Raw genomic sequence first — 17697 nt, forward strand, 5'->3', positions numbered from 1 at the left:
GTAAAAGAACTTACCTCTGACATCCTCCCACACTTTCTGTCAATCACCTTCCAGTTATGCCCCCTCGTATTGGCCATTTCTGCCCTGGGGGGAAAAAAATGTCTCTGGCTGTCCACTTAATCATCTTGTACACCTCTAGCAAGCCACCTCTCATCCTCCTTTGCTCCGGTGAGGAACGTCCTAGCTCGCTTAGCCCACTCTCCAGTGGGGAAACTACAGACCTAGTGACGTGTGTATATACTGTATAGTTGTGTGTGTGTATGTGGGGGGGTGGTGGGGGGAGAGAAGAAAGAGAAGCAGTGGCCTGCAGGCATCGAACTCCCAGACCGGTTTCACTTAGCTCAGCGCTGAACTGTCCCTGTGACTGTGAACTCACTTTCGGGGACTCTGCAGGTCATGTTACTCGTTTACTCTTTTTTTACCCATTTGCGTGATTTGCTTTTTTTTCCACACATTGGGTATATGATGGTTTTTGTGGTGAGGGGCTTTTCATGGATTGTTGTGTTTCTTTGTTTAGTAGCTGCCTGAAAGAAGATCAGTCTCAAGGTTGAATATGGTATACATACTTCGAATTTTGAAGTACAAGAGATTCTGCAGATGCTGGAAGATTTGAGCAAACACTCAACACTGCAGAAACTCAGCAGGTCAGGGAGCATCAGTGCAGGGGAATGAATAGTCAGCACTCCTGACCGAGTCCTGATGGCGAGTCTCGGCCTGAAACATCGACTCCATACTGAGTTCCTCCAGTGTTTTCTGTGAGGATAGAGTGAGATTATCCATGGAGCTCCAAGAGCTGCTTAAGGCACAATGGGGCAAAAAATCTCTTGTTTTGTCTAAAGCCTCTGTGAACTGTAGTACTGCCAAATTTTACTGCATCCAGAGCTTGTGAGAATTAAAATTATCTCTGGACACCTGGTAACCTGCGTGCATACTTTCCTCAGAGGGAACCAATACATGTGCACCTGAAAATAACTGGTATTAGTACAGAACTAGATTAAACCTGACTGGCATAGTCAGCACCTGCTACTGAGAAACTGTAGATCCACAGAGCACTACAGCTCAGAAACAGGCCCTTTGGCCCATCTAGTCCATGCTGATCTATTATTCTGCCTCGTCCCATCGACCTGCACCTGAACTAAAGCTCTCCATCCCCAGCCATCCATCTACCCATCCAAATCTCTCTTAGACTTTCAAATCAAACCCACATCCACCACTTGTGATGGCCGCTCATTCCACACTCTCACCACCCAGAGTGAAGAAGCTCCTGTTCCATTTAAATATTTGACCTCTCACCCTGAACCTATAAATGCCTGGAAGAAAGTGAACCTCAAGGTAGTATAAACATTCTTTGATTATACATTTACTTTGACTTTTTACAATCAGATGTCAGATGTGCACACAAACACATACACACACACGCACACACAAGCACACTCACACACACACACACACACAAGTACACATACACTCACACACACACACAAGCACACAATCTCACACACACACACACACACACATAAGCACACAGCCACACACACACAAACACATACACACACACACACACACACACACACAAGTACACATACACTCACACACACACACACACACACACGCACACGCACACATACACACACACACATTTTAAGATGTGTTTAAAGATATGACAAAAATAACATAAGACATAGGAGCAGAATTCAGCTATTCAGCCCATTGTCTGCTCTACCATTCCATCATGGCTGACTTATTATCCCTCTCAACCCTATTCTCCTGCCTTCTCCCTGTAATCTTTGCCACCTTCACTATATCACAAACATCTATAATCTGACGCATGCATCACGCACCACAGACACGCACATATAACACCAAGGGTTTGTTTCCCTTTGCAGATTTCGAAACATATCGTGCTTTCAGAAGGAAAAACAGCCTGCAGGCCAATCCAAAAATTGTTCCAGTGGTTTTAATGCTGCTATAATGGTGGTTGTAAATTCAGGACATTGGATGCTCTCACTTCCTCTGCAATCTGGAACACAGGTAGTTCATGGTGAGCTTAACCAAAACCAGTTGTGACTCTGATGTTGTAGGGTGGTTGGAGCAGAAACACGGACAGAACAAATACCTCATTATATCCACAAACAACAGATAAACATGAAAAAGAAAGTCAGCAAGGACTATTTTAAAAGCAGCATTAAGGATACAGTAGTTGCTAAGCCTGATTCAAATATGTTTCGGCCTTAAACCACCTTCAAACAAAATAACAATTAATTCCCCAGGACCACGAAGCTCTACGGTTGACTTGGAGCGTGTAATTAAGTCAAACCAAGATAAATGCTAACGAGGCACAGCGAGAGTGCAACTTGGCCTCCTCGAGTCGGCACGCTCGCTGCATTCGTGGACGGGAAGTCGTAGGTGGGGTGGCACGCCACGCAGTCGGAACTGCAGAGGGTGCAGAAATTGGTTCTGGACATCACTTCCGAGTTGTACGTCTTCACTGTTTTTTGTCCTGTGGAACAAAAGTTCAAAGTCCAATGTAAATTTATTAACAAAGTGCATATATTTCACCATTTACTACCCAGAGTATAATTTTCTTGTGGTCATGCACAGTAGATACTAAGAAATGCAATAGAATCAATTTAAAACCAACACATGCAAAAGATGGACAGTGAATGTGCAAATATAAAAAAATAACAAAATAACAATAAACAAATAAATAATAAATTAGCACAGAAACAAACAACCAGACAAATAAATAAGTAAGAAAGTCAGTAATAAATATTAACTCAAAGTGAAATTATAGGTTGCAGATTGTATCAATAGCCATTCAAAAGAACTATATCTAGAAGTTTTGTGGGAAACTTTCAGGGAACTAGAATATAAAAACAAGGATGTAATGCTGAGGCTTTATAAAGCACTGGTGAGGCCTCACTTAGAGCACTGTGAGCAGTTTGGGCCTCTTATCTAAGAAAGGATGTGGGGACATTGGAGAGAATTCAAAGGAGGTTTACAAAAAATGATTCCGGGATTGAAAAGCTTACCATATGAAAAGCATTTGATGGCTCTGGGCCTGTACTTACTGGAATTCAGAAGAATTGGTGGGGGGAGGATGGGGGAGTTCTCATTAAGACCTCACGAATGGTGAAAGGCTTTGAGAGAGTGGAGGTGGAGAGGATCTTTCCAATGGTGGGGCAGTCTAAGACCAGAGGGCACAGCCTCAGAATACAGAAACATCCATTTGGAATGAGATGAGGAGGAATTTCTTTAGCCAGAGAGTAGTGAATTTGTGGAATTTTTTCTCACAGGCACCTGTGGAGGCCAAGTCATTGGATATAATTAAGACAGAGGTTGATAGATTCTTGATTAGTTATGAAGGGATAGGGGCGAAGGCAGGGGAGTGGAGCTGAAAGCAAAATGGATCAGCCATGATGAAATGGCAGAGCAGACTCGATAGGCCAAATGGCTTAATTCTGCTCCTATGTCTTATGGTAAACTGCCCACAAAACGTCACAGTTTCAAGTTGACGTCCCATTATTCTGAAGCTATGCCTTCTGGTCCTAGACTCCCTCACTATGAGAAACATCCTTTCCACATCCACTTTATCCAGGCTTTCAATATTTAATAGGTTTCAATGAGATTCTTCTCAATCTTCTAAACTTCAGTGAATACAGGCCCAGAGCCATCAAACACTCTCAATGTTAACTCTTTCATTTCCGTAATCATTCTCGTGAAATACCTTTAGACCCTCTCCATTGCCAGCACATCCCTTCTTAGATAAGGGGCCCAAAACTGCTCACAATACTCCAATAATGGCCTGACCAATACCTTAGAAAACATCAGAATACTCCAAGAGTGGTCTCACCAATACCTTATAAAACTTCAGAATAACATCCTTGCTTTTATGTTCTAGTCCTCTTGAAATGAATGCTAACATTGCATTTGCCTTCCTCACCACAGACTCAGCCTGCAAATTAACCTTCAGGGAATCCTGCACAAGGACTCCCAAGTCTCTTTGTACCTCTGATTTTTGAATGTTCTCCCCATTTTGAAAATAGTCTACGTCTTTATTCATACTATCGAAGTGCATGACCGTACACTTCCTGATGGCGTGTTCCACCTGACTCTTCTTTGCCCATTTTCCCAATCTGTCCATGTACTTCTGCAGCCGTTCTGCTTCCTTAACACTATCTGCCCCTCCACCTGTCTTTGTATCATTTGCAAACTTGACCACCAAGCTGTCAATTCTATCATGCAAATCACTGAGCTATTTTGTAAAAAGAAGCAGTACCAATACCAATACCTGCAGAACACCGTTAGTCACCGGCAGCCAACCAGAATAGGTCACATTTATTTTCATTCTTTGCCTTCTGCCAGTCAGCGAATCTCCTGTCCATGCTAGCACCTTTTCTGGAATATCATGGGCTCTTATCTTGTTAAGGAGTGACATGTGCAACACCTTGTCAAAACATTGTTGGCATGCTGTGTTGGTGGCAGAATACGTGGCGATGTTTGCTGGCCACCACCCCCCTGCCCCCAACTAATCTGCAGATTGCAAACAACACATAGATCAGGCCCCACTTGGAGTACTGCGAGCAGTTTTGGGACCCATATCAAAGAAAGGATGTGCTGGTGTTGGAGAGGGCCCGGGGGGGGTTACAAGAATGATCCTGGGAATAAATGGGTTAACGTATGAGGAGCATTTGATGGCTCAGGGCCTGTACTCGCTAGAGTTTACAAGAATGAGGGGGGATCTCATTGAAACCTATCGAATATTGTAATACCTAAATAGAGTGGATGTGGAGGGGATGTTTCTTCTAGTGGGGGAGTCTCGGACCAGAGGGTACAGCATCAAAGTAGAAGGAGGTCCATTTAGAACAGAGATGAGGAAGAAGGTAGGCAGAAGGTGGTGAATCTGGAATTTATTGCCTTAGCTGCCTGTGATGGTCAGGTCAGTGGGTCTATATAGAGCAGATTTTGAGAGTTTCTTGATCAGTAAGGATGTCAAGGGTTACAGGGAGAAGGGAGGAGAATGGGGATGAGAGGGTTAATAAATCAGCAATGGCAAAAGCAGTTGTGATGGCCTGGAAGGTCCAATTCTGCTCCTATGTCCTATGGTGTCCCTATCAACCTCCTGCAGGGAAAGTCTGTACTCCTCAGTTCATTGGAACTGTCTATTTTATACCAAACAAAAAACAGATTCTACTTGAGTCTTGAGATGGCATCTCTGATAAATCACAGTGAGGTTGGTTGTGGGGGTGGGGGAAGGTGGAGAATGGACTTCTATGTAGCTCAATTAATCAGTCACAATCCAATTACTTCACTTTATTGCTATATTTATACTCTATTCTTGGTTGGTGCAACTGTAACGAAACCCAATATCCCTCAGGATCAATAAAGCATGACTATCACTATGACTATGACTGCTCCCTCAAAGCACAATTGTCTGGAGATGACAGCACATTCTGGCCCTGAGTTTGGAATGTCACTACATAAATACTCACACCCAAAAGGAGGCAGATAAATTAATACACACAAAGTGCTGGAGGATCTCAGCAGGTCAGGCAGCATCTATGGAGAGGAATAAACTGTTGATGTTTTGGGCTGAGAGCCTTCTTCAGGACCGGAAAGGAAGGAGGAAGAAGGCGGAATAAGAAGGTGAGGGAGGAGAAGGAGTTCAATCTGCCAGCTGATAGGTGGACCAGGTGGGGGAGGGGGTGATAGGTGGAAGAGGTAAAGGGCTGGATAAGAGGGAATCTGATAGGAGAGGACAGTGGACCATAGGAGAGAGGGCAAGAGGAAGGGAACCAGAGGGAGGTGATAGGCAGGTAAGGAGAAGAGGTAAGAGAGTAACCCAACGGAATATGGAAAAATAAACACCTTACCTGGCTCATAATAATCAAAGATGCTCACCACAGCATCCTGGGCATTCGCTACCTTGGAAGATCTTACTACTGGGATGGTCACACAGACTTTTGTTTCATTCAGCTGTTAAAAACAAAGACATGTCTCTTTACAAATGCTTCTAAGCATTTTCCAAAAAAGACAAGAAACACGAAGAGAGACAGGATTCTTCCTTCAGGCTTTACATGACACAAAATTCAAAGTGCTTGAAAGACAGTTACCACTCTTTGATGTGCAGTCACCAGTGTGTGTTGTGGGAGGATATGGCCAATTTGGGTGCAGCCTGGTCCTACAGAGAACTAAATGAGCGAGGGCACACACGAGGAAATCTGCAGATGCTGGAATTTCAAGCAACACACATAAAAATTGCCGATGAACGCAGCAGGCCAGGCAACGTCTATAGGAAGAGATACAGTCGACGTTTCGGGCCGAGACCCTTCGTCAGGACTAACTGAAAGAAGAGTTAGTAAAAGATTTGAAAGTCGGAGGGGGAGGGGGAGATCCAAATTGATAGGAGAAGACAGGAGGGGGAGGGATGGAGCCAAGAGCTGGACAGTTGATTGGCAAAAGGGATATGAGAGAATCATGGGACGGGAGGCCCAGGGAGAAGGAAAGGGGGAGGGGGGAATCCCAGAGGATGGGCAAGGGGTATAGTGAGAGGGACAGAGGGAGAAAAAGAGAGAGAAAAAGATATATATAATAATAATAAATAAATAACGGATGGGGTATGAAGGGGAGGTGGGGCATTAACGGAAGTTAGAGAAGTCAATTTTCATGACATCAGGTTGGAAGCTACCCAGGTGGAATATAAGGTGTTGTTCCTCCAACCTGAGTGTGGCTTCATCTTGACAGTAGAGGAGGCCATGGAAGACATATCAGAATGGGAATGGGACGTGGAATTATTTCAAGGACTCAGAAGAGAAGATGGCAGTGCGACACAGCATGCAGCGGCCACTCTGGAATGAATATCTGTTATTTGTTATGTAGGATGCCGTGCACAATCCTGATTTCATGGAGACGGACGTGAGAAGCACGGAGGAACATCTGGTGAAACTTCTGAAATGCCTATTTCGCTGCCGCCGCTGCTGTGTGATCCGAAATCTCCAGATGGGAAGGCCGTGAATCCTCAGCTTTGCCTGTTGCTTGGCGGCTGGGGCCGGGGTCGAAGCGTTCGATAGAGATGGTGCTCGGTGCTCAGTGTCGGAGGGCTGGTCGGAGGCTCGAAGTTTTCGGACGGACTCAGAGTCGGCTGTGGTCGGGTGCTTCCAGGGTGCTGCACTGGCAAGTTGGCAGCGCTGGAGGTTCATGGCAGGGAGAGTTTCTCCCTTCTACCGTCTGTGTGAGATGATGGGCTATTGGGACTTTGAGACTTTTTACCGTGCCCATGGTCTGCTCTTTATCAAATTACTGTATTGCTTTGCACTGTTGTAACTATATGTCATAATTATGTGGTTTTTGTCAGTCTTGGTCTGTCTTGTGTTTCTGTGATATCGTACTGGAGGAACATTGTATCATTTCTTAATGCATGCATTACTAAATGACAATAAACGAGGACTTAGTGTCCTCATAATCTAATCTATTCTAATCTAATCCCTTTTGCCACTCAATTTTCCAGCGTTTAGCTTCATCCCTCCCCCTCCGATCTTCTCCTATCATTTCAGATCTCCCCCTCCCCCTCCCACTTTCAAATCTCTTACTAGCTCTTCTTTCAGTTAGTCCTGACGAAGGGTCTCAGCCCGAAACGTCGACTGTACCTCTTCCTATAGATGCTGCCTGGTCTGCGGCGTTCACCAGCAACTCTTATGTGTGTTAAATGAGTGAGGGATCTATTTTCATGAGGCTGGTTAAGGAATAAATACTGACCAGAATAGCAGGATAGTTCTCGTGTTCTTAACAAGAAGGAAATTCTTTCAAGGCACAATGTGCTTCCTTATGCTGTGTTTCTGAAATCTGGTTCCAATTATGTCAATGAATCTGAGCTTTTGAAATCGTGTGCAATTGAAGCCTGCTATGATCCTGCAAAGTTAATGCATAAGCGTATAGGAGGTGGGATTTTACGGTGTAGTTGTCCAGCTCATTGGTGAGGCCACTCTCGGTGTGGAGTCACAGACCACACAGAAACAGGTCCTTTGGCCCATCTAGTCCATGCCAAACTAGTCCCATCAACCTGCACCTGGACCTTAGCCCTTCACACCCCTCCCATCCATGTACTTACACAAAACTTTCTTAAAAGCTGCAATCAAATCCACATTCAGCATGTCCACTGACAGCACATTGCATATTCTCACCACCCTCTGAATAAAGAAGATCCCCTTTAGATTTTCCTTACATATTTCACATTTTACCCTGAACCCATGACCTCCAGTTCCAGTCTCACCCAGGCTCAGTGGAAAAAGCCTGCTTGCATTTATCTATCAAGTCTCTCCTCATTCTCTTACTCTCCAGGGAATAAAGTCCAAACCGATTGAACCTATATCCCTAAGTCTCAGGTCCTCCAAGTCCCAGCAAGATCATTGTAAATGTAATCTCTACTCTTTCAATCATATTGATATCTGTCCTGTTTACCATGTACAGCTTTGGTCACCCTGTTTAAGAAAAATAAAACTGAACGAGAATGAGTGTAGAGACAACTTATAAGAATGGTCATTATCACTCCCTTATATAAAAATTTCACACTATGTAAGACAATGATTCCGGAGGGACTGAGTCATGGGGGGAGATTGGCCAGGCTAGGACTTTATTCCTGGGAATGTAGGAGAATGAGAGGTGGTTTTACAGAAATGTTTAAAATCAGGAGACACGCAGATAAGGCGGTTAAGTTTACAGTCTTTTCCATGGGATAGGGAAGAACAACAATAGAGGGCATAAACACAGGAAAATCTGCAGATGCTGGAAATCCAAGCAATGCACACAAAATGCTGGAGGCCAGACAGCATCTATGGAAAGAGAGTAACCAGTCGATGTTTTGGGTCACACCCTTTCATCAGGACTGGAAGAAAAGATGAGAAGTCGGAGCAAGAACGTGGGGGGAGAGGAGGAAGGTGGGAGGTGATAAGTGAAACCGGGAGATGGAGAGGTGAAGTAAAGAACTGGGAAGTTGATTGGTGAAAGAGATAAAGGGTTGGAGAAGGGGGAATCTGATAGGAAAGGGTTAAAGTCCATGGGAGAAAGGGAACGGGGAGTAGCACCAGAGGGAAGTGATGGGCAGGTAAGGAGATAAGGTGAGAGAGGGAAATAGGGATGGGGGAATTTTGAGGACGGTGGGGAGCAATTACTGGAAGTTCGAAAAATCAATGTTCATGCCATCAGGTTGGAGGCTAGCCAGATGGAATATAAGGTGTTTCTCCTCTAACATGAGCATGGCTTCATTGTGATAGTAGAGGAGGCCATATGCACTGACACGTCGGAATGGAAATGGGAAGTAGAAGTGAAGCGGGTGTACACCGGGTGATCCCGCTTTTCCTGGTGGATGGAACGTAGGTGCTTGGCAAAGTGATCTCCCAATCTACATCTGGTCTCATCGATATACAGGAGGCCACACTGGGAGCACTGGTTACAGTAGATGGCCCCAACAGACTGACAGGTGAAGTGTCATCTCACCTGGAAGGGCTGTTTGGAGCCCTGACTGGTACTGAGATAGGAGGTGTAGGAGCAGGTGTAGCGTTTGTTCTGCTTGTAAGGGTAAGTACCAGGAGGGAGATCAGTGGGGAGGGATAAATGGATAAGGGAGTCACATGCAGAAAGCAAAATGTTGGGGGGAGGGAGAGAGGTGTTAGGTGGTGGGATCCCTTTGGAGATGGTGGAGGTTATAGAAAATTATGTGCTGGATATGGAGGCTAGTGGGGTAGTAGGAGAGGACGAGAAGAACCATATCCCTGATGGGGTGTCGGGAGGGTGGGTGAATGCAGACATTCACGAAATGGAATAGATACAGGTGAGGGCAGTGTTGATGGTGGAGGAAGGAAAGCCCCTTTCTTTTAAGAAGGAGAACACCTCATTAGTTCTGGAATGAAAAGCTTCATCCTGAGAGCAGATGCAGCAGAGACAGAGGAATTGAGAGAAGGGGATGGCATTTTTAATGACTGACAGGGCGGAAAGAGGTACAGTCCAGGTAGCTGTGAGAATTTGTGGGTTTTATAAAAGATATCAGTAGATAAACTGTCTCCAGAGTTAAAGACAGAGAGATCAAGAAAGGGGAGTGTGGTGTCAAGAATTGACAGGGTAAACAGCACTAATGCAGATGTCAGTGTAACAGAGGAAACATTGGGGAGTGACACAGTTATAGTCTTGGAACATAGACTGTTCCACGTAGCCAATAAAAAGGACCTATACAAGAGCCCACGGCTACACCTTTGGTTTGGAGGCTGCGTGGAGGGGCATGGCGTACAGCAATATTGGCTGAATGCAGGAAATTGGGACTAGCTGGGGGCACACCTAGAAAGGGTCTATCTTTGTGTTATGTTGCTTTATGACTCAATGAATACATGGCTCTATGATGAATCTACCACAATGTCTACTTTGGACCCATAGAAACTTATGACATTTTTACACAGCTCAAAAGGCTGGATGTATGGAGAATGTTCCCTTGAGTCTAGACCCAGGGGTCATGGTCTCAGAATATGAAGAAGGCTGCATACATAAGAAGGAAAGTGTTACATACCAAAGAGCTGTTGGGCTTACTAACATATTATTGCAGTTGACAATTTTATTTTATTTATTTGTTGTGATGTAGCAGAGAATAGGCCCTTTGAGCCGTGCAGTCCAGCAATTCTCTGATTTAATCCTCGCCTAATCACGAGACAATTTACATTGACCAATTAACCTACCAACTGGTACATCTTTCGACTGTGGGAGGAAACCAGAATACTTGGAGGAAACCCGCGTACCTGAAGGAAACCCATGCAGTCATGGTGAGGACATATAAATCCTTACGGGCAGCAGTGGGAATTGAACCCGGATCACCTGTACTGTAAGGTGTTGTTTGTGCTAATCACTACGCTACCATGCTGTGAAGGGTTAAAGCGATTGTCTGAACCTGTGCAGCTTAACAGGTGGTCGCGATGAACATTTGGAGAGGTTGTCCCCAGGAGACACAAAGAGTTAATTGGCCTTTGGAGACACAAGTTCAGGCTGGTTGGCAGATCAAAAACACAGGGGGAATCCTTTGACTCACACATTATCCTCTCCAGACAGAGTTGCAGGAACATTCAGCACAGGAATAAACCCTTTGGTCCAACTTGTCCATGCTGACTAAGATGTCTATCTAAGCTAGTCCCAGACACAAGAGATTCTGCACAGGCTGGAAATCCAAGGCAACAAGTACAAAATGCTGGAGGAATTCGATGGTTCACTCAACACCTATGGAGAGTATGAGAAGTTTCTGTCTGAAACATTGACTGCTTATTCCTCTTAGTAGATCTTGCCTCACCTGTTGAGTTCCTCCAGCATTTTGTGCTTGGTAAGCTTGTCCCATTTGCCCGTGCTTGGCCCACATCCACCTAAACCTTTCCTAACCATATGGGTGGATTTATTTATTGAGCTACAGCGCGCACCACACCACCCACCAATCCCCTGTCTTAATCCTAGCCTAGTCACAAGACAATTTATAGTGACCAAGCAACGTACTAACCAGTACGCCAATGGACCGTGGGGGGAGAACTGAGGAAACCCACGTGGTCACAGAGAGAATATACAAACTCCTTACAGGCTGAGGTGGGAATTGAACCTGGGTTGCTGCTACTGCTGAGCGTTGTGCTAACCACTACGCTGCAGGTTTCTCCCTTCCTCATTCCAGATCATCAAGGAAACCAACCATGGACTCTGTCTACACTTCTCACTGCCTTGGTAAAGTAGTCGCCATAATCAAAGACTCCAACCACGCCCGGACATTCTCTCTTCTCCTCTTCTTCCATCGGGCAGAAGCTACAAAAGCCTGAAAGCATATATCAGCAGCCTCGAGGATGGCTTCTACCCCAATGTTATAAGACTACTGAATGTTCCCCTAGTACAATCAGGTAGATTCTTGATCTCACAGTCTACCTCATCATTATCATTTAGCTTATCGTCTGTCTGCATTGCACTTTCTCTGCAACTAAAGAGAACTTCATTCTGCATTCTGTTCTTGCTTTCCTTTGTACTACCTCGATGCACTGTTGCAATAATGTGATCATACTATGGGAGAGCCAGAAGCATGGCGACACCTACGGGCTGCTCCCAGCACATCCTTGCGTGTGTGTTGTGTGTGTAAGGGGGTTTTGTCTTTTATGTTACTGCATAGGCTAGTTAAAATGGTTTCTTTGTTATGTTATGCTTGGGAATGCTTTTTTGTTATGTTAAACGCTGAGAAAGTTCTTGCGCTAGCAGCTTGTTTTGGGTTAGGATGTGATAAGAATATGTTACGAACCAATTGGGATAGTTGTTATGTTTTTGGTGTATTTGAAGATACTGTATGTGCGGGGTTTTGGGGCAGAAGGCGGGAGAGAGAGAGACAGAGGATGGACCAGATGCTGTGAGTCCGTTAATGGGGTCGGACCCCAAGCGGGGCGCTCGGCGAGGAGAGGAGACGGAGACGGACTCGTGTGGAGCGTCTGGTTGACCACCGTTGTTGGTCCCAGGCGGCCGGTTGAGGTAGTCCGAGGGGTCGCAGGATGAAGAAGAAGGGTCCTGAGCTCCAACTGTTTGTGCACGAAGAGATTGAACTTTGATAAGTGTGGCGCCTTTTATTTTCTTTTTAAATTTTATTCTCTATTAATTATATAGTTCCAGTAATATCTATAAACTGTAAATCATTTAATCATATCTGGTGTATTGTCTGTTATTTGGGCGGGGTGGGGTACATCACACAGCATCCGCACAAACTAATTACCCAGTTTGGCGGGGCCGAGGGCTGTTTCCCTAGACGACAGCGAGCCAAGCGAACCTAAGGGTGGCCGGGGGGGGGGCTACATGTGTTCATGCAAATGACACTTTTCACTGTACGTTTGATGTACATGAGTTAAGTAAATCTGAATCTGAATCTGAGTCTGATCTGTATTGATGGCATGCAAGGCAAAGTTTTTCACTGTACCTCGGTACATCAGAATCAGAAATCAGAATCAGGTTTATTATCACCCACATGTGATGTGAAACTTGTTAATTTAGCAGCAGCAGTTCTATGGAATACATAATCCAGCAAAGAAAAAAATATGTCTTATAATACCAATAATAAATAAAATAAAAATAAAAATAATAAATAAACAAGTAAATCAATTACAGTATATGTATATTGAATAGATGTTTTAAAAAGTGCAAAAACAGAAATACTATATATTAAAAAAAAGTGAGGTAGTGTCTAAAGATTCAATTTAGGAATCGGATGGCAGAGGAGAGTGTGTGCCTTCGGGCTTCTGTACACCCTACCTGATGTTAACAGTGAGAATCAGATTTATTATCATTGATATATATCAAAATATTTGTTGTTTTATGGAAGCAGTACAGCAACATACATAAAAAATTACAATTAAAGGTCATCATCATTACGTACCCTGTCGTATGATGTGGCGATTATGCTCTCATGACCATGATTGCTTTTGGCAAATTTTTCTACAGAAGTGCTTTGCTATTGCATTCTTCTGGGCAGTGTCTTTACAAGTCGGATGACCCCAGTCATTATCAATACTCCTCAGAGATTGTCTGCCTGGTGTCAGTGGTCGCATAACCGGGACTTGTTATCTGCACCAACTATCCACCACCTGCTCCCATGGCTTCTAGTGACCCTGATTAGATATCCTTCATTGTGTTCTCACACAATTAGTAATATACAGTAAAAAATAAATAATAGACAGCAAAATAGTGAAGTAGTGTTTATGAGTTCATGAACCATTCATAAATCTGGTGGCAGAGAGAATCAGGTAGGCTCTTGAAACATTGAGTGTTGGTACCTCCTCCCCAATGTTTGTAATACATGTAACAATACAATATAATAATAATGAACCAATTTAAAAATTTACTCACTGAATCAAAGTACAGATTAACTTCTCCATCTGTAAATTCCACCTTCTTGATGATGTCATTGGTTTGGATGCCATCGATCTCTGGGGCAAAACCACTGAGCATCCCAACTTCCATCAGGACCATTCCAGTGATCAAGCTATTTCCATTACCTCGGAACCTTCGGCGGCAAAAGAAAAGCAAAGCTCACTTTCAGATTAAATGCTTCTCCTGCCTGCACTGCAATCCAACCCCCCACCGCCTGCCACTCACCTCGTTCAATGGAACATAGAGTGCAACATAGTACAGGTGCTTTGGCCATGAGGTTGTGTCGACATTTTCACTTATTCCTGTGTAAAAAATATACCTCAAACACCCCTCTATACTTTCCTCTAATCACTTTAAAATTATGTCCCCTCGTAGAGCCATAGTCATAGAGAAGTACAGAACAAAAACAGGCCCTTTGGCCCATCTAGTCCATGTCATAACCATCTGAACTGCCATTCCCATCGACCTGCACAGGAACCATACCCCTCCATACCTCTACAATCCTGAGCCTATCCAAACTTCTCGTTGAAATTGAGCTTGCATGCACCACTTGTGCTGGCAGCTCATTCCACGAGCCTCTGAATGAAGAAGTTTCCCCTTAAACTTCTCACCTGAACCCATGATCTCTGGTTGTAGTCCCACCCAACCTCAGTGGAAAAAGCTTGCTTGCATTTATCCTAACTATACCTCTCATAATTCTGCATACCTTTATCAAATCTCCTCTCAACCTTCGACATTCTGAAGAATATAGTCCTAGCCCAATCAATCTCTCCTTATAACCCAGGTCCTCCAGACCAGGCAACAATCTTGTAAATTTCATCTGCTCTCTTTCAACATTGTTTACATCTTTCCTCTAGGCAGGTGACCAAAACCACACACAATATTACAAATTAGGCCTCACCAAGGTCTTATAGAACTACAACAAAACATCTCATCTTCTGGACCCAACACATTGATTTGTGAAGGCTAATTGTGCCAAAAGATTTCTTTATGGCCCTATCTACCTGTGATGCCACTTTCAAAGAATTATGGACCTCTATTCCCAGATCCCTCTATTCTACCACATTCCTCAGTGCCCTACCGTTCACTGTGTAAGAGCTACCTTAGTTGGTCCTACCAAAATGCAAAACCTCGCACCTGTCTGCGTTAAATTCCTTCTGCCATTTTTCAGCCCATTTTTTTTCCAGATGATGCAGATCCCTCTGCAAGCCATGATAGCCTTCCTCACTATCCAATACACTCCCAATCATGGTGTCATCTGCAAATTTGCTGATCAAGTTAACTACATTATCACCCAGATCATTTACATAGGTGACAAGCAACAAAGGACCCAGCCGATCCCTGCGGTACTCCACTAGTCACAGGCCTCCAGTCAGAGATGCAACCCTCTACTACTACTCCCTGGCTTCTCCCACAAAGCCAATGATTAAGCTAATCATTTGTGATTAGTGGGAGGGGGGAGAAGATGGCGGCGCGACTTCGGTGATGAATATCTGTTATCTGTCAAGCAGGGGTCCATGCCCAATTCTGATTTGATGGAGACAGATGTGAGAGCACAGCAGAACATCTGGAAAACTTCTGAAATGCCCGCTTCGCTGCCGCTGCTACTGTGTGGTAACCAGAATCTCTGGAGCTGAAGGCCCCGAAATCCTTGGCTTTGCGTGTTTCAGCAGCCGGGGAGAAGTCGAAGGCGCTCGGGAGGCTGTATCGCAGAGGCTGGTCGGAAGCTCGAAGTTTTCGGACGGATGGACTCAGTGTCGGCTGGGGTTGGCTGCTTCCAAGGTACCGGCAAGTTGACGGTGCCTGGAGGTTTATGGCAGGAAGTTTCTCCCTTCTGCCACCTGCTATCGGGGACTCGGGAGTTGATCGACTCGGGACTTTGAGACTTTTTTTTACTGCGCCCGTGGTCTGCTCTTTATCAAATTATGGTATTGCTTTGCACTGCTGTAACTATATGTTATAATTATGTGGTTCCGTCAGTGTTAGTCTTTGGTCTGTCCTGTTTTCTGTGATATCACTCCGGAGAAACATTGTATCATTTCTTAATGCGTGTATGCATTTCTAAATGACAATAAAAGAGGACTGAGTGTTCTCATAATCTAATCTAATAATCTAATTTACTACCTCATCTTAAATTCTGAGTGATTGAAACTTCTTGACCAACCTCCCATGCAGAACTTTGTCAAGTACCTTATTAAAGTCCATTTAGTCAACATTCACTGATCTGTCGTCATCCACTTTCCTGGTAACTTCCTCAATAAACTCTATAAGATTGGTTAGACATGACCTACCACACACAAAGCATGCTGATTATTCTAAATCAGACCATGTCTATCCAAATACTTGGGTATCTGGTCTCCTAGAATACCTTCCAATAGTCTTCCAACAACTGACGTCAGACTCACCAGCCTATAATTTCCTGATTTCTGTTTAAACCATTTAAATAGCGCAACAACATTGGCTATCCTCCAATCTCCGAGTACCTCTCTTGTTGCTAAGGATGTCTTAAATATCTCTGCTAGGTGCCCGGCAATTTCTGCACTTCCCTCCTGTAGGATCCAAGGGAAAACCTTGTCAGGTCCTGGGGAGTTATCCACCCTGATTTCCCTCAGGATAGCAAACACTTCCTCCTCTGTAATCTGTACAGAGTCCATGAAGTTGATTCCGCTTTACCTCTCTTCTATGGACTGTGTATCTGTCTCCCAAGTGAGTACAGATGCAAAGAATGCACTTAAGATCTCCCCCATCTGTTTAGGCTCCACACATAGATTACCATTCTGGTCTTCCAGAGAACCAGTTTGTCCCTATGAATTATTTTGCTCTTAACATCTCTGTAGAATCCCTTACGATTCTCCTTCACATTGTCTACTAGAGTAACTTCATACCTTCTTTTAGACTTCCTGATATCTTTATTAAGTATTCTCTTGCATTTCTTGTACTCCATAAGTACATCATTCATTCCAACGTGCCTAATACCTGCTATGCACCTCTTTTTTTCTCTTAACCAGTAACTCAATATCACTTGAAAACCAAGGTTCCCTGCTCTGGTTACCTTTTCCTTTTATTCTGACAGACAATAAAAGCTTTGTACTCTCAAAGTTTTGACTTTGATGGCCTCCCACCTACCAACTACACCTTTGCCAGAAAACAACCTATCCCAGACTACACTTGCCAGATCATTTCTGATGCCAACAAAACTGGTCATTCTCCAATTTAGAATCTCAACCCTCGGACCAGACCTATCTTTTTGCAGATTTACTTGCCCTGTTTCATTCCTTAATAGCAGAGCCAGTATTGCATGTTCTCTCATTTGGACTTCTGCGTACTGAGGAAGGAAACTCTCCTGAACACATTTGACAAACTCTATCCCATCTTGTCCTTTTACAGTATGGAAGTTCCGGTCAGTATGTGGAAGGTTAATATCACCAACTATAACAACCTTATGTTTCTTGCCAGAGCCTGCAATCCGTTTACAAATTTGTTTTTCTAAATCCTTAGGACTACTGGGTGGTCTGTAATATTGCCTCATTATCTTCGCCATATGTTTCTTATTTCTCCGTTCCATGCGAATTAGCCAATGTTCTGGCTATCCACTATATTAATACCTCGTATTATTATTCACCTCCAACAAGTCATGACTCAGCATCCTTCACTCCAAAGAAAAAAGCCCTAACTCGCACAATCTTTCCTCATAAGACATAAAGTCATATCTGCTCTATCAAGGCCTTTAATCATTTCACTCTTCCTTCAGTTAGTCCTGACGAAGGGTCTCGGCCTGAAACGTCGACT

At 44.1% G+C, this 17697-nt stretch overlaps 1 protein-coding gene across 1 annotated transcript in view; it reads right to left on the reverse strand.

Moving 5' to 3' along the window:
* Positions 1 to 264: 264 nt before the first annotated feature.
* Positions 265 to 17697, reverse strand: part of cd109 (CD109 molecule) — a 265250-nt gene continuing 247817 nt past the window's right edge. The window contains exons 31-33 of the mRNA XM_063054966.1: positions 13885 to 14041; positions 5874 to 5976; positions 265 to 2500 (exon numbers count right to left, since the gene is read on the reverse strand). Of these exons, the coding sequence (XP_062911036.1) occupies positions 2307 to 2500; positions 5874 to 5976; positions 13885 to 14041 (454 nt within the window). The 3' untranslated portion in view covers positions 265 to 2306. The remainder of the gene's footprint in view (positions 2501 to 5873; positions 5977 to 13884; positions 14042 to 17697) is intronic.

Source organism: Mobula hypostoma, chromosome 8 (genome assembly GCF_963921235.1).
Source record: "Mobula hypostoma chromosome 8, sMobHyp1.1, whole genome shotgun sequence".
NCBI classification, from domain to species: Eukaryota; Metazoa; Chordata; class Chondrichthyes; order Myliobatiformes; family Myliobatidae; genus Mobula; species Mobula hypostoma.